The sequence below is a fragment of the Metarhizium album genome (assembly GCF_000804445.1).
Source record: "Metarhizium album ARSEF 1941 chromosome Unknown scaffold_1, whole genome shotgun sequence".
NCBI classification, from domain to species: domain Eukaryota; kingdom Fungi; phylum Ascomycota; class Sordariomycetes; order Hypocreales; family Clavicipitaceae; genus Metarhizium; species Metarhizium album.
Window position 1 is genome coordinate 3483814 of NW_024467575.1, and position 23883 is coordinate 3507696.

At 55.8% G+C, this 23883-nt stretch overlaps 6 protein-coding genes across 6 annotated transcripts; 4 read left to right on the top strand and 2 right to left on the bottom strand.

Annotated features, from left to right (window-relative positions):
• Positions 1 to 108: 108 nt before the first annotated feature.
• On the top strand, positions 109 to 7743 carry MAM_00993 (Homeodomain-like protein; the record flags this gene model as incomplete). Its single annotated transcript, XM_040819792.1, has 3 exons — positions 109 to 509; positions 757 to 4786; positions 5098 to 7743. The coding sequence occupies 3 exons, from the start codon at positions 109 to 111 to the stop codon at positions 7741 to 7743; spliced, it is 7077 nt and encodes a 2358-aa protein (XP_040683057.1).
• Positions 7744 to 8186: 443 nt separating this feature from the next.
• On the bottom strand, positions 8187 to 9814 carry MAM_00994 (uncharacterized protein; the record flags this gene model as incomplete). The annotated part of the gene is made up of 3 exons (XM_040819793.1): positions 8187 to 8738; positions 8818 to 9203; positions 9259 to 9814. 3 exons carry the CDS (start codon positions 9812 to 9814, stop codon positions 8187 to 8189), a joined length of 1494 nt encoding a protein of 497 aa, XP_040683058.1.
• Positions 9815 to 11980: 2166 nt separating this feature from the next.
• MAM_00995 (uncharacterized protein) lies at positions 11981 to 13351 on the top strand (the record flags this gene model as incomplete). The annotated part of the gene is made up of 2 exons (XM_040819794.1): positions 11981 to 12863; positions 12918 to 13351. The coding sequence occupies 2 exons, from the start codon at positions 11981 to 11983 to the stop codon at positions 13349 to 13351; spliced, it is 1317 nt and encodes a 438-aa protein (XP_040683059.1).
• A 4010-nt stretch (positions 13352 to 17361) lies between these two features.
• Positions 17362 to 20681, bottom strand: MAM_00996 (DNA replication factor C, large subunit; the record flags this gene model as incomplete). The annotated part of the gene is made up of 5 exons (XM_040819795.1): positions 17362 to 17653; positions 17711 to 20329; positions 20382 to 20426; positions 20490 to 20532; positions 20585 to 20681. The coding sequence occupies 5 exons, from the start codon at positions 20679 to 20681 to the stop codon at positions 17362 to 17364; spliced, it is 3096 nt and encodes a 1031-aa protein (XP_040683060.1).
• A 348-nt stretch (positions 20682 to 21029) lies between these two features.
• On the top strand, positions 21030 to 21898 carry MAM_00997 (60S ribosomal protein L16 precursor; the record flags this gene model as incomplete). The annotated part of the gene is made up of 2 exons (XM_040819796.1): positions 21030 to 21660; positions 21714 to 21898. 2 exons carry the CDS (start codon positions 21030 to 21032, stop codon positions 21896 to 21898), a joined length of 816 nt encoding a protein of 271 aa, XP_040683061.1.
• A 401-nt stretch (positions 21899 to 22299) lies between these two features.
• MAM_00998 (activator 1 38 kDa subunit) lies at positions 22300 to 23536 on the top strand (the record flags this gene model as incomplete). Its single annotated transcript, XM_040819797.1, has 3 exons — positions 22300 to 22386; positions 22447 to 23128; positions 23205 to 23536. The coding sequence occupies 3 exons, from the start codon at positions 22300 to 22302 to the stop codon at positions 23534 to 23536; spliced, it is 1101 nt and encodes a 366-aa protein (XP_040683062.1).
• Positions 23537 to 23883: the final 347 nt, after the last annotated feature.

The following is a 23883-nucleotide window of genomic DNA, read 5'->3' on the forward strand; positions in this document are numbered from 1 at the left end:
TCGAGCACCACCTTTGGTGGTGAGGGCTTTTGCTAGCCGAACCACATAAAGTGGGGCGGGCACGATTATTGCCTTGGCAATTAAGCGCCAGGAGACACACAATTGAGCATGGACGGGTTTGACGGGGCCCCGGCTGGGGCATCTTGCACTTTACATCAATCTTCATATCCGGCTGCCTTTGCTCGTCGCACGCCGTCGGCCAGTCGAAGCACCCTTGAGCGCACGTCGGACGTCCCGATCGGCCATTTTACTGCTGATTCTGCCGCCGTGACGCGTTCGCCGCCGCCTCGGGTCGCGCAGCAATCATTGTCGGCCGTCTCGCCAGTCTCGTCGAGCCAAATTTCCAAGGGGGTCATTCGACAACTGCCTGTGTGTGGTGGTGGTGGTTGGTTCGCAAGTCTCCAATCTGCAAATCAGAAATCCGCCAACCCCCCGACGACAACCAAGTATTATATATCTATTCCGAAGCTCGCCGCCGCCGCCCCCAGTGCACCCGGATGCGATCGTAGGTGCAATCGTAGTTACTACGATTGCCTGCGCGCCGAGCATATTTGGGGAGCTATTTGCACCGGTACGGCATTAATAAATGTATGTCAATTTTGCTGTTTGTTGGTATTCGGACAAGGCTGGTCTAGTGAACCCAAAGTCAAGCCGGACCTTGTTCCCGTTGCATTAGCGCGTGCATGGCGGCAAGGCTTCGCTCTGGGACCGGAAAAATCTATTAATCAAGTGCTGACGGCCAAACTTCGCTTCCAGGGCATCCAGGTATTCCAGATACGACCCGGAACGCCGGTCAAGATCGCCGAGAGACAGATCTCCCGACCGCTTTGACAGAGCCTCTCAATACGGCGATGGAGACCGTCGTCGCTCGTCCGCGGAGGCTCGGTCTAACTCGTCGGGATTCCCGCCAAATCGCGATGGCTTTGGCGATTCTCTGCGGAGGGAACCTCCACGAGGCCCCAAAGCCCTCGTCGATGCCCCCAGCGGCCCCAGGGGAAGTGCGTTTGGCGGTGACTTTCGTGCTCGAGGTCGAGGACGAGGCAGAGCCTGGCCCTCTAGAGACGAAAGCAGAGATCGTGGGAGGGATCGCGAGATAGACTATAGGGAACGCTATCGGGAGGACCGCAGTCGCGACCGTGAACGTGAACGGGAGCGTGAACGAGAGCGTGGTCGTGATCGGGACCGAGACCGAGACCGAGACAGAGATTGGAGAGAATCGCGAGAGTTCCGGTCTCGCCGCTCACCTCCTGGACGGGGTCGAACGCCGCCACGAGATTTCCGCGACAGAGACAGAGATGGCCCCCCACCACCCGATGCTGATAGATCTCGTCGTGGATCTCGAGACGGGGGTCCTCCTTCGGCTGGCTCGTCAAGTTCTGATCCACCCTTCGGAATGCTGCCCTTTGGGCGTGGCGGGGGATTTATGCGTGGCGGGCGAGGAAGAGGAAGAGCTGACTGGTGTTCCGAGCGCGGACGAGGACGAACACCTTACGAAGATCGCGGCGATCGCTATCCCCGAAGTCGATCTCAGGAGGCTCGATGGGGTCGGGATCGGGATCGGGATGACCGTGACCGCGGCGATAGGTACCCACCAGAGACGGACCTCATCTGGCGCGACCCCCGAGATGAGCCCCGTGATCGCAACGACCGCGATCTGATACGCCCCAAGAAAGAAGGGCGCCCCTCAATATCCCAAGAACCGTCTGCCCAGGTTCGTGATGTTTCCCCCCCTCCCGTTGCACCCTCGGCCCCTGCATTTGGATCCGTGCCCAGTCGCACTGGCAGTGACGGTGTACCGACGACAACAAGTGGTACTGGCAAACTTCCTCCTTCTGCCCCGAGAGCTCTCACTGACCGACCCGGATCTGCTGGGAACTCTGCGCCAATGGACTCCTCGGCCTCCGTCAGCGGTCCGATAAGAGTGACAAGGGCGGGAAGCCACGACAGCCCCTCGATCCCTGTGGGACCTCGAGCACATCAGCAACGGCCTTCGAGCAAACAGTGGATCAATCCTGATCTCAAGAAATCCCCGCTGTCGCCCAAGATGATGAGAGCTCAGGCTTTGGCACAGCCGGGTCCAATTTCACGGCTGGATACCAGGGAAAGCGATCATCATCCTTTTGATCAATGGAGACCTTGCAGCAGTGACGCAGACTCTGACCCTCGCGGATCCAATGTCGACAACAGGGCAAGATCAAATCAAAGTGCCGAGCCTGGCGAGATCACGGTCAAGTCCGAATCGGAAAGAGGTTTCGTGACACTAGAGTCCAAGGCGCCTGAAACTGGCAGGTCTCTCAAGGACAAGCGTCCCAGCGCAATTGGCAATGCCGCCATCAAGTCAGCACAAGCACAAGTAACCAAACGAGCGCGGAGACGCCCCGCTATTGGTGTTGTACGATTTTCCCTGCCTCCCGGGCCTACGCTCAAAGACCAGGATTCGGAATCGGACGACGATGAGGACATGGCTGATTACTTCAACATGGAAATCGAAAAGACGGAAGCAGAACTCGCCAAATTGCCAAAGACGAGCTTACCTACCGAAGTCGTTGCGCGATACGCCGCTCTGTCGCATGGATCGATGGCGCGGATATTGAACGAAAGCGAAGGTTTGGCAGATATCCTAGGACCCATTTCCGAGACTCTGGATGTTGAATTGGCCGATAGTCAAAATGCTACATCGGTGCCAGTAAAGGACGTTGATGTTACGGCAGCACCTGTCGAGCCCCCCGTTCCAGAAACAGCCAAGGTGGAAGTTGAAGAAGTCGGCAAGCTGGACGTCGTTGACACGGTTCCTGAATCTACCACGAAGCAAGAGGAGATGGACCTCGACGTTCCTCGGGCTCCCTCCGTGCCGGCGAGCGATGTTCCATCAAAGGACGCAGGTGCCAGCAAACCGTCCTCGCGTCCTGGGTCGAGGTCCGGCGGCTCTACCTCTGGCACCTCGATGCTTCTTGCGCGCGGAGGTGCAAAACAGGCGTCGCAACCTCCCGAATCGGTCCCAGAGGCGACCGACGTTGGCTCAAAACCGCCCAGCACTCCTTCACAAATACCTGACGATGACGACGAAACCGAGTCCGAGGACGAGGCGTACTTGGACGTGGAGACGGTGCGTCGGTTCATGACAACGCCGCCCATTGACAGCCTGCCCGACTACAGCTGCGACTCCTGGATGAGAGACAAGGACTTTTTGGCGACACTGGACAGTGATCCCGTGGTGGATGGGTATGTTACGGAACACCTAGACAAGATTCATCTCCAGGAATCTACACAGCAAGAGGAAGCGCGCAAAGTCTACGCTGAAAATTACATTCACTATCTGGACTTTACCCTCTCGAGCGATCCAGCCGCCATCAAGAGCAGGGACAAGTTCTCTGTGGCGGTGCCCATGGTTGAGCCGGCTGGGACGGTAACGCCTGAGCCTAAACCAGAAGGGCGAAGCTCGGGGAGGAGGTTTGCTTCGGAACGTGACTTGGAACGAGTGCTGCAAGCATCCATGCGAGAGGACGAGGAGCGAAAGGAGCGTGAGCTGAGGGCTCAAAAAGAAAAGTACCGCAGCGAAAAAGAAGCAGCGATTCCGGACATGTACTGGGATGCCGAGCAGAGGGCAAAGGCTCAATATACGGATCGGTCCGGCTACACACCACAGGACCGTCTGGTTTCAACATGGCAGGTGCTACCACCGCTCAACAACTTTAGCGAGGAGGAGAACGAGTTGTTTGAGAAACGCTACCTCGAGAACCCCAAGCAATGGGGCAAAATTGCGGAGGTGATTCCGCGTCGGGACTTTGGCACTTGCATTCAGTATTACTACCTGATGAAGAAGGATCTCAACTTGAAGGAGAAGCTCAAAAGGCAGCCTAAGCGGCGAAAGAAGGGCGGACGAGGCAAGCAAAGATCGAGTGCGTTGGTGTCGGAGCTTGGAAACGGCGACGAAGCAACCGAGGAAAGCCAAGAGACCGGGGAGAACGGGGAGCGACGAAGACCGCGCCGTGCCGCGGCCCCAACATGGGGATTCGAGCAGCCGGCGACGGACAGCGAGAACGCGACGCCGACGGGAACGCCGGGCCGCCGCGGGGCTTCGGCAGCTGCTCGAGGAGAGCAGGGCGAGAAGGTGGACGGCCGGAGAGGTCGCAGGCGTGCCAAGGACAAGGACAAAGACAAGGATAAAGAAAAGGACAAGGACAAGGAGAAGGAGAAGGACAGGGACAGGGACAAGGACAAGGAGGCCAAGGCAGCCAAAGCCAGCCAGTCCCTGTCCGCGACGCCTGGAGGTGGCTCTGGAAAAGGCAGGTCTCGGTCTGGCTCCCGAGTACCAACTGATGTCCCAAGCACGACGATGATGGCTCTAGAGGCTGCCGGCGGCGGGCCAACAGCCGGATATGACCAGAATGCAACTCCCGGGATTCACGCGCCGTTTCCCGTGCAGCAGCAGCAACCGCCGCCGCCGCCGCCGCAGCAACAGCAGCAGCAGCAGCAACAGCAACAACAACAACAACCGCAGCAGCATGCGATTCCGGGCATGGAACGAGCCAAGGCCGTAGCCTCATCTTCCATTGCAGACGTCATGGCGGCCCCCTCGCTGCGGCCAGAACCACCGCCACCATCCGGTCAGCCTGCAATGACGACATTCAACCTTGGGCAGGCGCAAACCGAACGCAAGGCTCCGGCTCAAGCGTCGAGCTACTGGAGTGTTTCAGAATCCAACGACTTCCCACTCCTGTTACGGTCGTTTGGCTCCGACTGGACGGCAATTGCGGCTCACATGGGGTCCAAGACAGCAGTGATGGTGAGTTTTTGAATCCCCCAATCAAACTGGCACATGTCAAGTTGAGAGAATGCGCGTGCGTGCGGGTGCGTGCGTGCGTGCGTGTACGTACATACGTACGTGTGCGTGTGTGCGTGTGTGTGTGAGAGAGAGAGAGAGAGAGAGAGAGAGAGGGAGGGAGAGAGGGAGGGAGAGAGCGTGCGTGTGATGTGCGTGAGCGCGTGAGTGCGAGAGAGAGAGAGAGAGAGAGAGTGTGTGTGTGTGTGTGTGCGTGCGTGCGTGTGCGTGTGTGTAGTACAAGACTAACAATGCGGCCCGCCACGCAACAACAGGTCAAGAATTACTTTGTCCGCCAGAAGGACCAGGGCAAGACTGAATGGGATGCGATTGTGCAAGAGGCTGATGGGAAGCGGACCAGAGGCGAGAAGAGGCCTGATCCACCGCTGCCCACAACGGGGGGACGAGGACGGAGATATGACAACTCGTCTGCAGTTGGCTCGACCAGGCCATTGGCTGTGGCACCGGGCATGGAAATGCACAACGAGCCAGCCCAACAGAAGATGGAGCCGACGGGCCAACCTCCTCGATCCCAACCGTACTCTGGCTATGGTGTGCCCATTGCCCAAGCGCCGCCGCCGCCGCCGACGACGACGACGACGACGACGACGACGACGACGACGCAGCAGCAGCAGCAGCAGCATCATCATCATCATCAGCATCATCAGCCTCAGCCTCAGCCTCAGCCTCAGCCTCAGCCACAACAGCAACAACAGCAGCAGCAGCAGCAGAATACTCCGCGGCAGCAACCGCAACCGCAACCGCAGCCGCTACCGCAGCACCAACAGCCGTTGCTTGCTCAACCTGGGCCTGGACAGCAGCAGAAGCAGCAGCAGCAGAAGCAGCAGCAGCAGCAGCAGCAGCAGCAGCAGCAACCTGCTCCTCCCGCTCCTCCTCCGCCGCCGCCGCCGCCTCCTCCCCTCTCCATCCAGCAAGCCGCAGCCGCCGCCGCCGCCGCCGCCGCCGCCGTCCCGCAACAAGCTTCCCAGGCCATGTCGCCCGGACCTCGTCCAGCCCTGCGTGCTCCTGCCCAGCCTTTTGGCTTCCCCGAGCATGCGCGAGAGCGCGAAGTGGTTGCACAAGCGCACCAGCGAGTCCCGTTGCCGCCCAAGGGTGGCGGTGGTGCCAGCCAAGTTCCTGAAATCCGAGACCAGCGAACCCTGGCTGCGGCCCAGCCAATACCCCCAGCAGCTCATCCCGACTCCATGCTCGAACGCCAACAGAGAGAGAGGGAGCGCGAGAAACGCGACCGTGACCGAGACCTTGCCGCCAGACAGGCCGAGCGGCAGTCGATGCGAATGAATGTCGAGGCCGAGCTGGCCCAGCACCAGCACCAGCAGCACCAGCACCAGCACCAGCACCAACACCAGCATCAGCATCAGCCGCGCCATTACGAACACCAACAGCCGCCCTACGGCCATCGCCATCACTCTAGCATCGGCCAGGCACCGAGAGGCGAGCCGCTGTCCTTGTCACGGCCGCCTTCACAAGAGCCCTCTCGCTCTGTCGCCGGCCAGCCGTATCCGCCGCCGCCGCCGCCACCTCCTCCTCATGCCGTTCGTGGCATGATGGATCACCCGTCCGTTGCGCAATCTCCTCCCCTGGGTCCGTCGTCACGCCCAATCTCTTCCCTACAGCAACGACGGCCCCCTGGCCAGGTCCAGGAACCCTACGGCCACGCGCCTCCCCCTCCTGGCCCTCCTCCTCCAGCGCCTACACCCCCGAATGTCTCGAGACCGCCGACCGAACCTCGCAAGACGTCCAACATCATGTCTCTCCTGAATGACGATCCGCTCCCGGCCTCGAAACGCGTCAGCGAAATGTCGAACCCACCCTCGGGTCCATCGGGGACTCCTCCACCCTCAGCCATGGGTCGACCACCGCCTCCGGGACCTGCGCCTCCGTCGCAAATGCGCCGCGAGCAAGAAGCGCAGCACTCTCCGTACGGGCGAGCACCCGCCGCTGCTTCGGCCATGCCGTCGCTCAAGCCCACCACGTACGGAGGATCACCAGGCCAGCCTCCTCACATGGGCGTGCCACGACCATCCATGGCCATGGCCAACGAGCCGGTCCCTGCCGACAGAGACGCATACTACAGGGGACATGCTGCGTTCCAAACCGGACACCACAGCGGGAACAGCTCTCCTCAGACCTCACATCGATACCCGCCTGCCCAGACACAACAACCTCAATACCCGCCCCCAGGCGGTTACCCATCATACGGACCCGGAGCACAGCCCTCCCACGCCGCCTCGCCGCCTCCCCCGCCGCAGCCGCAGCCGCAGCCGCAGCCGCAGCCGCAATACGGCGGGCACGGCTCCAACCAGAGACCGCGGGAAGTCCAGCCCTCCGGCAGAGACAACGCCTGGCCACAACAACCGACGTCCTCCAACACCTGGCCGTCCCAGCCCTCCAAACCCGCCCAGGGTCCTCCGCCTCAACAGCAATGGGTGCCTCCGCATCCTTCATCGACTCCGAAGCCGTCCACCCCCGCTCGGGCATGGCCACCCGCCCCTCCTCCCCAGCACGTCGGCATGAGGGATGACCGAGGCGCCCCCGTGTACGCCTCCTCAAGCTCACAGCCTCCTCCCCAGCACTCGATGCAGAGTCGATACCCGCCGCCTGGATCCCGCGGCCTCGAGCAGGTCCCCCCACCACAAGCCCAGGGATACCCGCGCTACGCGTCAACGCCAGGCCCCGGGCCCAGAGACCCGAGGGAGCAGTCACGCAGCTACACGCCGGGATATGATGCCCGCGGCCCACCGCCTGGTAGCGGCTTTCCCGCGCCTGATCCGAGAGAGATGCAGATGCAGATGCGCGATGCCAGGGACGCCAGAGATCCCAGGGACCCAAGAGACGGCATGGGGAGGGGTATGCGGCCGCACGAATACGAGCGGCATCCGGACCAGTATCGGCGCTAAGGTTTCCATTTTATTTCGGGGGGGGTTTTTTTCCCCCCTCTCACAATGACCCTTTGTTCTTGTATCCGGCGCATGAACGTGATGTATGTATGTATATATAGTGGCGTCGGTAACATCAGACTTTTTGAGACGTGGTTTGAACATGTACAAGCCTTCAAACGCCCCATGTGCGCTTTTGGACCGTGATGCTCGGACCGTGTCCATCAAAGTAGGTCCACTGGACGAGTTGCCCGTCATCATCGGCTACTTGGATTTCCAGTCGTAGCGTTGGTCAATTTTACAGTGCGCGCGGATGTCCTGTGTGATGTGAACTCGGGGCATGGCATGGCATGGCATGGCATGGCATGGCACGGCATTTCCGCCAACGTTTCCACCGAGCCGTTTTCCTATTTTCCTACGGTAATCATACAACAAGCCCGCCGGCAAAGAGTATCCAACGCGGCCTAGTACGGCTCGGGGCGGCGTTGCCTCCCCAGGACTCCCGTCTCCCCCTCGTCGATTAGCCTCACCAGCCTCTCCATCTCGCCTACGTCGCCATTGACCTCTTCTGTGCCGACGCCCACCGTCGTGCCCACGGCTCCTATCATGTCCCTCAGCCTGGCCTCCTGCTCCCTCAGCTTGTGGACCTCGCGGGCTAGCAAATGCAGCTTCTCGTGCCTGGCGTCGCACTCGGCGTCCAGGCTGCGCATGTAGTCCCCAAGGTAGGCGTATATGTCGTCCCTCTCGCTCTGTTCCTTGGCGTCTGCTTCCGTGAGGAGCGGGTGGCGTCTGCGCATGATTTTGCCTGCGTGCGCCGTGATGCTGTCCAGTGTTTCTTGGAGGGTGAGCACCTGGCCGTGCAGGTGGCTGCGGACGCGGGCGAGTTGGGCTAGGTGCGATTCCGACGAGTCGAGGAACGAGGCGCGTCTGCCGAGGGCGCTGGTGTATTGCGACAGAGGGACGGTGTGGATTGTAGGGGGCGCGAGAGGATGGCCGAGCGCGGATTGGACTTGGGGCTGCGTCATTTGTCAGCGGCCTTTTTCTTTTCCTTGGATACAATCTTGATATCTTGGCTCGGGGGGGTTGCGGACGAACGAGCGTGAGGACGTGGACTTGATTCGGGAGTCGGTGCGACGTGCCTGTGGCTGTGGCTGGGGTCGCGGCGTGGAGGGACAGTTTGCGCTGCCAGGTGCGTATTTCGTCGTGTTTATCTGCTTTTCCAGTTGGTTTGGGCTGTTGGACCAGTCTCTGGTGCTCGCCGGACGGGACGGGCGAGATGGATGCCGTGGCTGAGTCGTCGGGTGTCTCGTCGACGCGGTTCTTGGCCGGGCGAGGGAGTCCCCTTTCCACGTCCTTTGCGCTGAGGTCCTTTGCAGGCTGATTATGAGAGTGCTTTTGAACTTTGGCACAGTTTTTGGTCCATAGGCGGAAAGTGTCTGGCGATATTCTACCGGGATCCTCGCCATCAGATACATAAGGGTCTGTCTGTACGGTCAGCTTTGTCCTTGGCAAATACGGTAGTAGTAGTTGGCTCACCTTGAAGGTCTCTACTCACGCCAACGTTACATTCACCGGAGCAGCGACAGTCTGCTCGAGAGTGCTGCGTCGCAAAGTTGCCCTCCGATCCCGCCCGCAGTGTTGACCCTCTCGCTCTATGCAGCCTCGTTTCGTCACCCCATTGAGTGGTGGCTTCGTAACTTGGGCGAGGCACTGAAAACACTCTTCCATCGTCATGCCTGTCTCCATCAGTTTGTGCGGAGTCCGGATCCTGCGCCTCCAACTTCTGAAGCAACAGAGAGCAGTCATTCTCTGGCCCACAGTTTCTGTGATGGCCTTTCAACCAAGCGTATAGGTTCGTTGTTTCCGCGTGGCTGCACCCGCTCATGGCATTGTACGCAAACAGGGTAGAATCTGTGATTCGCCAGTCGTTTGATTTGCATCTACTACCATCGTTGCATTGCTGGTCGTTCCGGATTCGACATTCCGGTACTTCGGATCGAGCTGGATGGCCGTTGGGGTGACTCTGGGGACGGCCAGGGCTCGCTGGAGTCCCCCCTGCGCTTGCAGGCTGTGGCATAGGCCCTGAATACATCGCATCACCTTCTACATTCGTCAGAGATGATTTTGAAATCGTTGTGTGATAGCGAACCTATCTCTGTGTAGGATTCCAGTAGGGTTGAGACATGCCGTACGTCCACTCTTCTCTGCGGACCGTCTCTTATAACAGCATTCTCCTCAGAGGGAATCGGTATGTCTAGGAGGTCAGTATACATCAACTCGGGTCATATTGTTGTCGTACCTGTCACATTACTCTGGACAGAATAACACGTAAAAAACGTATCGTCCGAGGCTTGCACGTCAGTGTTGAACAACAAACACCGTTGACAAGATACTCACTGTCTTTCCTCGACCCTTGCCCCGGAATTCCTTCATTCTTGGATGTCTTGCGTCCCCATTCATCGACTTGTTCTCTCCAACACGTCTTTTTGCTACGTCGGCGGTAGGAGAGAGATCCATGGAACAAGTCGCGAATTGTGACGCGTGCTGCGCTTAAGGATCTGGAAAACATTGCAACGAGAATGTACAAAGAGCAATTACTTCTGTGTCGGAGGAGGATTTGGCTGAAAATGGATGAAAGAAAGCAACAAGATTCGTTTGTTTACATGCAGATGGTGAAGCCGTCGGGTCCTCGACAGCTGTCAACGGGTCTGGCAACCGACAACAGAGCTTCTCAGTTACTCGCAGGTCATGTACTTGGGAGTCCGAGTGATGGGAAACACTGAGAATGGTCAGTCCGTATTGTTCATATGCCCAGGTGATTCCTAGGGACGCCTGTGTTGCGTCAGAAGCATGGCTGTGCAACCATTTTGATGATTTCGTTGGATGACACCACTGCAGAATGACACCGGGTGAGTAGGACCAGGAAATTCGCTTGGGGCAGAGATATATCGACCGCCAACCTTTGTAGATGATGTAAATCGTGCGATATCGCGAGGCCCTGGCTGGAGCCGCATGATTGGACGTGGGTGCCGAGGTCCATGATGCAGAGGCGGAAGACTTTGCATGTCTCTCGCACGACATGTCGCCCGCCTGTATCGAGATGGGAAATTCAGAATCGACCTGGGCTTCTGCGACATGTGGTTTGCGGGTTGGTAGCAGGATCGGAGAAGCCGTGGAGCGTCGGAATGAGAATTGTGTGTCTGGGTTCGGTCCCGGAGCCGTTGGCTCTGGATCGAGGGCCTTGGCGACCGGTATTGCTCGTCGTCGTCATGTTCAGACCGTCGTTTGTCGTTGACTCTCGGCTCAAAAGGCGGATTGAATGGCCAGGCTCGCTTGTGGCGTCTCGAGGTGGGCAGGCTTCGATTCCTTCCCAGCTCCCTCCGTCGTCGTCGGAATAGCACGAGGCTGAGGATAACTGCGTGAGCGGCCGGGCCTTGATCACGCCTGATGAACTAGATGTAGCAAGTAGGAGACTGAACCATCCGTCGACCTGTCTTGCTGTCCTTGTTCAACTCGATGCGACGATGGTGCGTCCCGTGGTCCTCTGCCATCCTTGAGTCCAACGTCCCGAGTCCCGACACTTCAACCCTCCATGGATCGAGTCACCGACAAATTCCGGTGCCACAAGACTTCTGCATGTTCTCTATGCATCCCCCGCGCCATTGCCGCATCATTCGACCACCAGACTGCCTTGATTTCCTCCATTCTCTCGCCATGACGTCGCCCCATGGTCCAACAGGACAGCACCAGGTTGTTACCGCTTCTTCTTCCTTCTCCTTCACCATTTCAGGGCGCTTTGGAATGTCTGCGCAACAAGCAGCTGGCTTGCCAACCAGACTGGTACGGAGCAGATAGTCCCAAATTGCAGGGGCCAATCTGCTGCAGTCTTCCGCTTCTCAAAGAAACCGCGCTCATGGCTCCCTGCGCCCCGAGTATCGAGCCAGCAACCAACCAACTGCCCGACAGCGGGTTGCACGCAGTTAGCCACAAAAAAACCCAACATGCAATTAAATTCATGCCATGAGGGGAGAGCAAGCATGCAAAACAGCCTGTGCCAACGCGAGATGGTCTTTTTGCCTGGGCTTGGCTCCCATGGCGAACCTCGTCGCGAACCTCGTCGCTCTCCAACCACGTCCTGCGGCACCGCAACCAGCGGCCGAGTCCAAAGGCTGTCTTGTCTTGTCTTCCATTTTCCAGCCCAGGCGGTCTTGATTCGTCATCTTGATGCGCCCGATTCAGGTGCGTGTCGCCAGCGGAAATGAATCTCCTCTTGGTCATCCTCTCTGCGGTCAGCATCATCATAGCCAACAAACTCGACGCCTTGGATCCTTGTGTCCTCTCTTGCATGCTCACGACGCTACCCAAGTTTGGATGCAAAGGGAGCGACGAAGACATTGTGTTCTGCGGTTGCCGGATTATCGATAGATATGCCATCGTCGGACCCATTGCGGATTGTACAGACAAAAATTGCAACATCACCTTGGGCCAGTTCCCCCCTTCTCTCCAGAATACTGAGGCTTGTTCGAATGCCTTTGGGCCCTCTGCAACCGAAACGCCGCTACCACGTTATATCCCTACTTTTGGAAGAGAGCCTCCATCTCAGTCGCCCAGCAGTCCAGCCTCGAGTACGCCAATTGACCCAGGTACCAGTCTCCTGAGCAATGTCGTGACCATGGCCCCTACCTCGACAGTTCTTACAACGACAGACTTCAATAATACTCCAACCAGCACTCCAAATACTACTCCGACTGTCAGTGGAACTAGTCCCCCAGCAGGTGCGCCTCCAGCAGGAGCTCCGATCCGCCCTGGAACCAGCAGATCCAGCAGATCCAGCACCTCGATCCACGGTCTAGTTGGCACTGTTAGCACAAATACTCCGATAGGCGGTCTGGTCACCGACGGCCCAAAACCTACTCCCACGGGCACTCCAGCACCCGCTTCGGATGGCCCAGGCATATCCCCCGCCGTCGTCGCGACCATTGTTGTCGCTACCGTGACGGTCGTCGGCGTGCCCTTGTGGCTGATACGATGCTACCGATGGCGCGAGCAGAAGACCAAGTCGAACGCGGAGGAAACCGCCGCGTCAGTGGCGGCAGGGAAGCACGTCGATTCTGTTGTTGCGGGGTATTCTGAGCTATTTGGTATGTCCATGTCGCCAGGCACATGACAGACAAGACGGCTAAGGCAGAGAATAGGTTCAACGGAGATGAGACACGAAATGTCGCCAGACACGCAGCCAAACGTTCCATTGCCGCTGTACGTCAACACGATAGCGGAGATTGACTCAAATCCCCTCCGAAAGACAGCAGGAGTGTCTTCAGAAGAGTTGTCACCGGACGACGCCAACAGCCGAACAGTGTCGTTTAGCGCCACGACGGCAGTCTCCCGTTCAGAGATGCAGCAGGCTGCGGATGAGGATGAGGATGAGGCCACCATGCAGACGCCTGAGGACGCTCCGAAGGCCAGAATCGACGCGGAATCAGAGCTAGACATGCTCCGCAAGAGACAAAAAGAGCTGGAAAAAAAGCGGCATTACCTTCGGCAAATACAGGGGATTGAGGAGGAGGAGGCGCGGCTTCAGCAACGGATTGACGAGCTGAAGCGGCAATCCCCGCCGCCCGAAGACTAATCTGCTAGGAGCTGCGAGGGTGGCATGGAGGACATGTGCGTGTCATGGTTCCATGTCTAGGAGCAACCGTTTGGATGGCTCTGTGTTGGAGCGGCTCCTCGTTGACGTGGCAGGAGGACGAGAGCAGAGACGCAAAGCGAGGATGCTTTTTCTTTCTTTCCGCATGCTCCATGTACAGTAAGCGCACAGTGCGTGGTATATACGACCCGGTATGAACAAGTATAAAAGGCAGTGATGCAGCTGCAGAGTGATTTCCTCGCCGTGTCCCAAGCATGGCGAGCGCCGAGAGCGAGTACGGAGTACAACTGCGTGAAGTCTGAAGTCGCATAGTGTACATGTACACGATACACTCGTTTCGCCATCGACACTTTGACGGCTGATTTCTAGGCAGCCATAGCTCTGCTCTTTGGCCATGGTCGACGCCTCCAAGTCCTCTTGCGCATCCCGTCAGGCACCATCAGGCAACTACCAGCCCTAGCTTTACGGCGGGATGCCTCGACTAACTCGGGTCAGCCAAGTTTATAGTTACTAGTTAGTACGGCCACGTGCACAAGATTTTCCCACGCCGTCTTCACTTTAAACTCGCTTGGCCAGCAGAAAAGATATTTATTGATTCAACTCGACGTCCACCCATCCTTGCACTTGGACCTCCTCGCCTAAACCTGTTCTTCAACTTTGCGCCATGGCCCATGACACATGGCCATTCATACGACGAGCACAGCACCTACCATTGACCAACACAAAGACAAAATGTTCAGTCTGAAACATTTTCTCGTCTCTCCTCTCTTTCTTTCGTCAAGCACCAGGTTCTCATAGTCATTAGCCCGTCAAAACGCTGTTTCTGTATTCAACCAAACACTTCATCCCCATGACCCGGGCGTCGAGACGTCAATCGTTGCCATGCCTGCTAACAACACAAGCCCCTTGTCCAGATCGAACCACATTTGTCAACTTTTGCACCAATATGTTTGTTTACAAATCGTGTCACCGCCCTTTTTTTTTTTAAAAAAAAAAAAAGAAAGAAAGAAAGAAAGAAACAGAGTCAGAGAGCGTCGGGAAGCAAGTCACCAACAGTGCCAACCTCCGTCCGCGACATCATTGCAACAGCCTCACCGTTTCTCAGCCTTTGGCCATGCGCTCCATGAAGGCTAATCACCGCATATTCCCTTGTCGATTAGAAAACCGCCCGATGTGTCTACGCCTAGAAAATCCAGAGAGTCCGCTGTCAGCTCAGGGCCGTAAGAGAAACCCTGTTTGAGTCAAAGGGCAGATACTACTCACCCGGACAACAAGTCGCAGCGATACAGCGCCAATGATGATCCGCAAAGAAACCGTCTGAGGCTATAACACCAAAAATTCCCGAAGGCTCAGCGATGTGCAATGCTAAGTGGGCTAAATCTCCCTCAGACAGAAACATTCCTCCTCGCCGAAGCTCAGAAAGTCGTAACTGGCCGCAGCCATTCATCATTGGGGTCCTCACCTGAAAGCTCACAGTGTCTAGGAGCTCGAAAAGTCGTAACAGGATACAGCGCCACTGATGACACAGCAAAGAAACCGTCTGAGGCCATAACACCTAAAATTCCCGAAGGCTCAGCGATGTGCAATGCCAAGTGGGCTAAATCTCCCTCAGACAGAAACAGTCTTCCTCGCCGAAGCTCAGAAAGTCGTAACGGGCCGAAGCCCTTCATCATTGGGGTCCTCACCTTAAAGCTCACAGTGTCTAGAAGCTCGAAAAGTCGTAACTGCATAGAGCCAATGATGACACAGCAAAGAAACCGTCTGAGGCCATAACACCTAAAATTCCCGAAGGCTCAGCGATGTGCAATGCTAAGTGGGCTAAATCTCCCTCAGACAGAAACATTCTTCCTCGCCGAAGCTCAGAAAGTCGTAATTGGCCGGGGCCATTCATCATTGGGGTCCTCACCTCAAAGGCTCAACAGTGGCAATGGCGATACAGTCGAGAGCACTTTTGCTGCCGAAGCCAATGATGATATTACATTTGACCGAGTCTGAGGCTGGGCATGGGGCATGAGACTAGTATAATACCAACGACGGCGTCATTTTGGTCGTCAGTAACCCATCACGGATGATCAACTTGCCTTCCAGGTAGTTTGAGACGCGTCACAATTGTGTGCGCAGCCTGGGGGACATTCATTCGCACAATCATGGGGGCATCTTCAGATTGGGTCTAGAGTCTAGACCAAGCGAGAAAGATGGCAGGGAATGGGTAACAAGTGAGTGGCTGAGAAAGAGGTCGACGCTGGATGGCGTAGGGTCGAGAGACTGTTGATCAAGTATGTCAAGGAGAGGGGTGAGGAGAAATGAACAAGCATCGAGAGGAATGGATTGCAATATGAATTGTGAAGCGTGCTCGCAACTTCCTCATCTATAAATGCCGAATTCCTCTTCATGGAAAAAGCCACAGGGAAGTAGCAAGCGAAGCAGGCACCAGTGCGTCGACCAAAGTTTAAGGAAGCATCGCTCATCGTGCCTTATCAGACAATCAAGTGTTTGTCAGCTACGATCAAGAACCTGGAATGAAGTTCACAGAGCCCTCTTTCCCAGCGACATAATGCCATATTGGTACTGAGAGCTGCTCTACAGACTGGGCCCTACGCCGCCACGACAGGGTGCTTTGGTGTCTGCTTCGTGCTTTCAGGCAGCCCGACCAACACACGATTTATTTCTCGTGGCTATATCTTTTAATTTCTAACGCCCTTGAGGCCATAGTCGGTTGTACGAATATCATCGTGGATAGCAGCTATGATGGAGTTGACTGGTAGATTGGTCCAGACTGAAACCCGCTAGCTACGGCATTGTGAAGGATGTCAGGTACCTACCAGACTCTCGAGGCCACAGCAGCTACAGCTTTAGACTTTGGGCTACGTTTCGAGCCCATCCATGTCACTGCTAGAGCATAACGACAGGCGGTGATTCTACTCGCCGTGAAAGGAGGATACGGAAGTCGAGAGTTACTACGCTCCGCAGCAGTTTGGGTCGGAACCCGCAGATGGAACCATTCTTCGCTGCATGCCGAGTCCTAGAATGACAGGGCGCCAGTTGTTTTGTACAACGAAAGAGATCGGAAAGATCAAGCTCGTGGTCTTCGGGCTTGTCCACCTCTTTCTTGTCTCATCGACCCGGCGCTTGTCGCGGCGCTTAGTACGGCGCTTAGCAGGTGCCGCAAATCTCGGGGCTGCCGCTGCCGCTGCCGCTGCCGCGCCTGCGCTCCGATACATCAAAAACCCGCACCTACACCTCACAATACTGCCCGCCGTGGCATGCGTCGGTATAGGCTGTCATCATTGAACAGCAAGCACGCCTTGTTGCGCCCGAGATTGACGCAAACTTGGCCAAACCGCCTGAGCCACGCCCGTGACAACCACACAGCCGCAAGAAGGAGCGGTGCAAGTGCAGGCTTCAAGATGTTCCGGTGCGCTCCAAGATTGAGGCCAGACACCTTTGCTCTATTAGACTAGTCAATGTCCTGTGTACGGGACGGATGGTAGAGCACTCGTCTCCGGCCTGCATGAAGAGGCCTTGCGTGAACAGTTGAAGGCTCCCATCCTTCAGTTTCGAGGTTCATCGCTGCTATGAAATGCGAAGAACTAGACGCTCTTCTAGCTTCATGTTATATTCATCAGTTTAGCCACTCTCTGTCTTCAAGCTGGATGTATCTCCTTCGAAGGCGTTGCATATATGAGCAACTGAGGGCAGCTCTGTGCTGGTATCACTGCTTTGCTTTGCCAGCGGTACTCTTCTTTCAGCTTCGGCTCGGGCACATCTTGTTGTGATGAGACTAGATATGGCAGGACTAACAAAACCAACAATGGTAGAGTACTTCACTTCATAGGCTGTGGCCCTTGAATCCAACTAACACCATCACCCACATGAGGTCGTACTTGATGTATTCAAACTACCCCCGCACACAAATTCCTACAAATGCACTTACTCCTCCGAACATGGGCAAGTTTCGTACAATCCACCGCATAACAGTACTGACTTCGCATCTACTTCTTGGCCTTCCCTTTAGTTTTACCCTTGCCCTTAGGTTTGTCGCCACCATCCTCATCTGCGGCGGTCTTGGCAGCCTTCTTGGACGGTTTCTTCTTGGGCTGCTTGATATACTTGTCTTTCTTGAGATCAGTGTCATCTTCATCCATGTCTGGAGCTTCAGCTGCCTGTCCATCGTCTTCGTCCTCAATAGCTTCTTCCAAGTCGGGCGCTTCCTTCGTTTGCTTCTTGGGTGCAATGACATTGCTCGCTTTCATAAACGGGACGGGGTGGTTCATTGAATTGTATCTAGATGCGCGTCAGTGGCTGGCTCAACTCCATGCATGCCATCAATCTCCAACTCACGTTCTCGTGAAGGCAGCCTTTGTCCTGGACTCAATAGAAACCTTCTCCTCTGTCATTGGTCCCACTCCAAGCTCCTGAATGGCATCAAAGTCTTCTCTCGTGAGGAAATAGCTGTCCATGAGATCAATGACCTCGGGGACCGCCTCGCCGCCTTCATTTTCCAAGCGTTTCACGAGCTGTTTCCAGAGCACAGGCAGATACTGCTGTCGGATCTCGTTATGATCGCCCGAACACTTGAGTCGCATGTGCGAGTGAATCTCGCGGACATATCTGCCCAGCTTGCCCTGCTTGCTGAAGTTGCCCAACCAGGACGTGAAGGTGGATCCCAGTAGCTGACCAGAAACGAAGCTTGCCGGTCGGACGGTGCTGAATATCGCATGGGTAGGCATCAGGCTCCAGTGCTGCTGAGGGCCGTGAATCATGCGATCAACCATGTCACCGTCGCTGATACTCTCAGCTGCCTGGTCAAACAGCTCAAGAGCTTTCAGCTGTTCTTCACGCTTGGTATATCCTTTGCCGTTCAGTGCCATGGGCTTGGTCCGCAGATAATTTTCTTGAATCATGAGGAAACTGAACTCGTGATCGTTAAAGTACAGCTCAATCTTGTCGTTGAGCGTTGCCTTGCTCGCGGGCGCAAAGAGACCGCTTCCGAGCATCTTTTGGCAGATATCCCAAGGTTTCAGGACCACATGCTTCTCCCAAGCCTTGGTCATGGCCTTCCCTTGGTCGTAATTCATGGTCGTTTGGTCGAGTTTGGCGGTGGAAATCATGTTGATGATTTGTCGAATATCCTTGTTGCTGCCTTCGATCAAGGCATCGACCACCGGTGGAGGGAGCTTGAGGCCTTCACGGTGGCAGATGGTCATGATTCTCGACCGCACTTGGTCAACCGTCGGTCTGTTGAATCTGATGTCATAGGCAACGTGGTCAAAGGGCTTCATCTTGGGGAGCCGACGCTCATTGCAAATCAGAATCAATGGAACCTCCGTCTTTTTGCAAAACTTGGCCAGAGCACCAACACCACCGCGGTCACCAGCCGACATACCATCCACTTCGTCCATGACAAGCACAATTTTTTTTTTCGACCCATCTATCGACTTGCCATCGCCAGCAAAGTATCCCAGCAACGACGTGTTGTTCATGACATCGCCCACGCCGTTTTCGACCAGTTTCTTGCTTCTCACGTCACTCGCATTGCTCTCCAAGACATCATAGCCCTCCAGCTTGGCAGCAAGATTGGCAGCGGTAGTTTTGCCGATCCCTGGCGGGCCAGAAATGATGATGGCGCGTTCTCCGCCGAGACCATCTGCGCCGCGTCGCTGAAAGTTGTATTTTTTGAACTTGGGCCAATTTCGAAGCCAGCTTTGAATCCTTTCCACCTGAGTCTTGTTGCCGCAAATGTGACTCAGTTGCGTGGGCGCATATTTTGACGTAAGAAGCTGGGCGGCCTGAGCTGGCGCAGGCTGAGGCGAAGGGCCGGTGCCGCGAGCGCTTGCCGCATTTTGAGCTGTCTTGGCAGCTTCTGCTTTTTGTTTCTTCTCTTCTGCTTCCATTTCCGCAATCTGCTGCTTGACTTTTTCCTCATCGGCTTTTTTCTTCTCCTGCGCTTTCTGTGCCCCCTTACCAGAGCCACCATACGCAGGTAGTTTGCGGATAAGATCAAACAGGCCATTCTCGTCAATCGTCTTGATCCCATGAGACTTAATCTTGGCCAGCTTGCTGGGCCCGGCGTCCTCGCCGAGGACAACGAAACTCGTCTTGCTGCTTGGCTGACCAGTCACTTTACCGCCATAGCGCTTGACGAGCGCTTGGGCTTCATCCCGCCCGATCGTCTGCAAGACACCGGTGAAGACAAATGATAAACCAGACAGACACTCTTCCTGGCCTTCTGGCAGGTCGGCCGACGCCACGGGTTGGATTGAGGCATTGCCTCCCCCAGCAGCGGCTTTCCTCCAGTCAAACTTGGCGTTGGGGTCTTTTGGGGGTGGCGTTGGCGGTCTGACAGTGGCTACGCTGTCAAGTATATCTTGAATCTCCGCTTCTTCGGGTTCATCTGCCTTCTTGGTTCGAGGCGCGCGAGGTTTCGTCGCGGTTGGTTTCTTTCGAGGCAACTCCTCGTCCTCCTCGTCCGATTCCTGTTCCGGGGATTTTCGCTTCCTGCTAGCCGTGGATGCATTCCGGTTCCTGGCTCCTGTGGTTTTGACTGTTGCGATCTGTCCACGACCGGCAACACGTTTTGGTTGTGGCAGTACCTCTTCTTCAGACTCCTCTTCAGCGTAGTCATCATTCTTGCGTTTGTTTCGTCCTTTTGCATCAGCGGCAAATATATCATCCCCGTCATCATCCCCATCATCCATGTATGCGTCGTTGTCATCGTCAGCATGGTGCTTCTGGTGAGATGTCGTGGGCTTCTTCTTTGGTGGTGTCCCATTTAGGAGAGCTACTTCTAGCTTGACCGCTGGTTTTCTATTTCGAGGGCTTGCCCTGACTGGCACTTCTTCTTTCAACGGCGCCTTAGAGCTTGCCTTCTTTGGTGTCGACTGCTTGGAGTTCGCCCGCTTGTTGGATGAAGCAAAGTAATCGTCTGCGGAAATAGCGACTCCTCGGGGTTCGAAATCACTACAGAGATCAATTCCATGAATGAATTCGACGGGAAATCGTATTTACGCACGGCTTCTTTTTCCTGGGAGCAGCCTTTACGGCCGGTTCAGTTTTCCTTGATTCTAGTCAGTCGGATACACAAATGTATGGCATTGGTGAGGTCATAGTGATGACCTACACAACTTCATCGTCATCGCTGTCCTCGACAACTTTTCGATTTTCTGTACCAAGATTAGACGAGGGCATGTTATGTATCATCAGACACAGTCTCACTCGTTCGTTTTGATTTGGGAGCAGCTTCACTCTTAGACAGTGCAAGCTTGGGAGCTGCATCACCTTTGGGGGCAAAGAAGGACCGGATATCTGGCATGCTGGAGTGGGATATAGTTGGAAGAATTTTCCAATGCCAACGTGAGCTCAAATGAGAACAGCAGTATTCTTCTTGTGGTCATTAGGAGCGCTACCTCGAGAGTTTGTCGTCGTGACGTCCAGGTAGGCAATTAGAAATTGTCCTGTGACGTGCAACAATGCTCCACTCGTGGACGCGAAGCTGACGCGAAGTCCGTGACCTGGCTTAATTGGACGGACTTGCTCTTTCTCGATAAATTGCGGGGGCCTGAAATATCTGGCTGCAACCAATCGATGGCCAGGGAAGTTTTTCGTCACTGGATGTTGCGATACGGAGTCATCTGTCCGCCAACAACTAGTTTCCCAAGCAATGGCGGCTCTCACCCCGTCAGCATTCCTCAATGCCTTCCAGGCGCTGAGGATTCGCGCTTCGACACCCCTGCGACAGAGTCAAACTCCCATTGTGCGATCATCAAGGACCTCGGAAGCGGCAAACCGGATTCAGTATGTGCGGGCCTTTTCAACCACCTCCCCCGTCCTCGGAACGTGGCTGGAACCGAGTTTGAATAGAAAGAAGAAGATGGCAAAGGGTCGACCGCGGGTGGCCACGGGCGGATCAACAAAGGGGACCACTGTCATTTGGGGTGACTATGGTCTGCGCATGATTGACCACCACAGGAGAATCAGCGCCAAGCAATTGAAAATGGCCGAAGACACAATCAAAGTGCGACTAAGAGGCGAAAAATACCGACTTTACAAGCGAAAGTGCTGCAACGTCGGTGTCTACGTCAGCGGTAATGAGGTCAGCAAAAGTTTTGCGCCAGGTGAGCGATGGAACGGTGTTCTAACATTTTTCCAGATGCGTATGGGTAAAGGTAAAGGTTCTTTTGACCACTGGGCGACGAGAATGGCCGTGAGTCAGGTGCTTTTTGAGATCAGGGGGCGAATTCACGAGCAGATTGTGAGGGATGCTTTCCGTCTTGCAGGAAATAAGTTGCCGGGTAAGTTTCGTGGTGTCCACGCTATGTCGGGCACTGCGGCTAACGACGTGTAGGCCAGTGGGAGTTTGTCAAGAAGGGCGACGCTCCGGTTGTTGGAATTACAAGGCTGGATGGAGTGACTTTGGAGGACCTGAAGCGGCCGAGGAGACAAACCTCACCTGCGGAGTTGCTTCAGGCATCTGCCCCTGGGACTTTTACGGACGCTGGTATCACGAGTGACGCTTCTCGTTCGCCATAGGAACTGGCATGATGCCACCGTAGCATTGTATAAAAAGATAAAGGAGGCAAGTAAGATGGACCGGTATATAAAGGTGGACTCTGGAAGGGCAATATACATCTTTCCAGGGACCACCCGTTTGTGACACGTGTCGCGGTTTTCCTCTATCCATGCTCAGGAATCTGATGCAAAGCAATCTACAGCAAAAAAAATAAAAAGGACCGAAGCATGTATGCTGCAACATGAAATGCTCAATGGCAGCGTAGTGGACCGGGGACCCGACTTGGTCGGTACGTACCTCACACAGCTCATCCCGGTAAGCAGTTTACCTTACTAATTAACGCGCCGACGCGTCTTCCCAAGTCCGAAGAGCTCCCACTCCAACCCACCACACGTCACGATTGCACGTCGTCAATCGCAAAATGGCGCTCATAGTCGACAAGCATCGGCCACGATCCCTCGACGCTCTAACATATCACCCAGAGCTCTCTCGCCGTCTCCAATCACTAGTAAGCAGCGCCGGCCAAACCCATCCAATCCGTGGCTAAATGACCTAAAAAAAAAAAAAGGCTCAAAGCGGCGACTTCCCACATCTCCTTGTCTACGGCCCCTCAGGCGCCGGCAAGAAGACCCGGATCGTAGCCACGCTCAAGGAGCTCTATGGACCTGGAGTGGAAAAGATCAAAATAGACTCGCGCGTCTTTCAGACCACCAGCAACCGCAAGCTCGAGTTCAACATCGTCGCGTCCGTGTACCACCTCGAAATTACACCCTCGGACGTAGGCAACTACGACCGGGTCGTCGTGCAAGATCTGCTAAAGGAGGTCGCACAGACGCAGCAGGTAGACCAATCGGCCAAGCAGCGGTTCAAGGTCGTCGTCATCAACGAGGCAGATCAGCTTACGCGAGATGCGCAGGCGGCGCTGCGTCGAACCATGGAGAAATACTCGCCCAACCTGCGGCTCATCCTGCTCGCCAACTCCACAGCGAACATAATCGCGCCTATTCGATCGAGGACGCTGCTCGTGAGGGTTGCGGCGCCGACGCACGAGGAGATTTGCAGCGTCCTGGCCGTGTCGGCAAAGAAGGAGGGCTGGGAGGTGGTCAAGGGGCTGCACGAGAGGATTGCAGTGGAGAGTGGGCGGAATCTGAGGAGGGCGCTGTTGATGTACGAAGCTGTCCATGCACAAAAGTACGTGTTTTTGTTTGTTCCTCCCCCAACACCCCCTTCTCTCTCTCCCCGCTTCACAGGTAAACACCCGTTGTACCGGCACAGGGGTTGCTGACTGATGCTGCGGGCGGAATGACAGTGAAAAAGTGTCTGCAGATACGCCGATACCGCCTGCAGACTGGGAGGCTTTGATCGGCCAGATGGCCAAGGAAATAATGGACGAGCATACGCCGGCGCGGATCCTGCAAGTGCGCGCCAAGTTCTACGACCTACTGACGCACTGTATCCCGCCTACGACGATTCTCAAAACCCTCACGTTCAAGCTGCTCGCGCTCATTGACGACGGTCTGAAGGGCGAGGTGATTCAGTGGTCGGCATTTTATGAGCATCGCATCAAGACGGGGACAAAGGTGATTTTCCATCTGGAGGCGTTTGTGGCCAAATTTATGCGTATTCTGGAGATGTATCTGATGGGCATGGGCATGTAATAACAGTACGTCGATCAGCTGGGCGTTTGAGAAGGGGTGTTGCTGTCCAAATGACCGGGGTTGTTTTCGGCGGTTCGAAACGGCCACTTTGGATGTACGTCTACGTTTTCAAAATCTGTCCGTGCCGAGCGCAGACCGGATTCAACAACCAGGGACCAGGTGAGAGGCGGGGGTGTTGGTGTTGGCACAATGCTTGTGGAGAGTGGCGGACAGCGGAGGACTCGGGCGCCCGTTGAGAGAGCAGTTGAGGCTTCGGTCCGGCCCAATGGATGTCGGAAGATAGCGCCCATAGTCGTTTCAATGGCGCTTCTCGTATGCTGCGACGTGTTGGGCAACTAGGTATTACC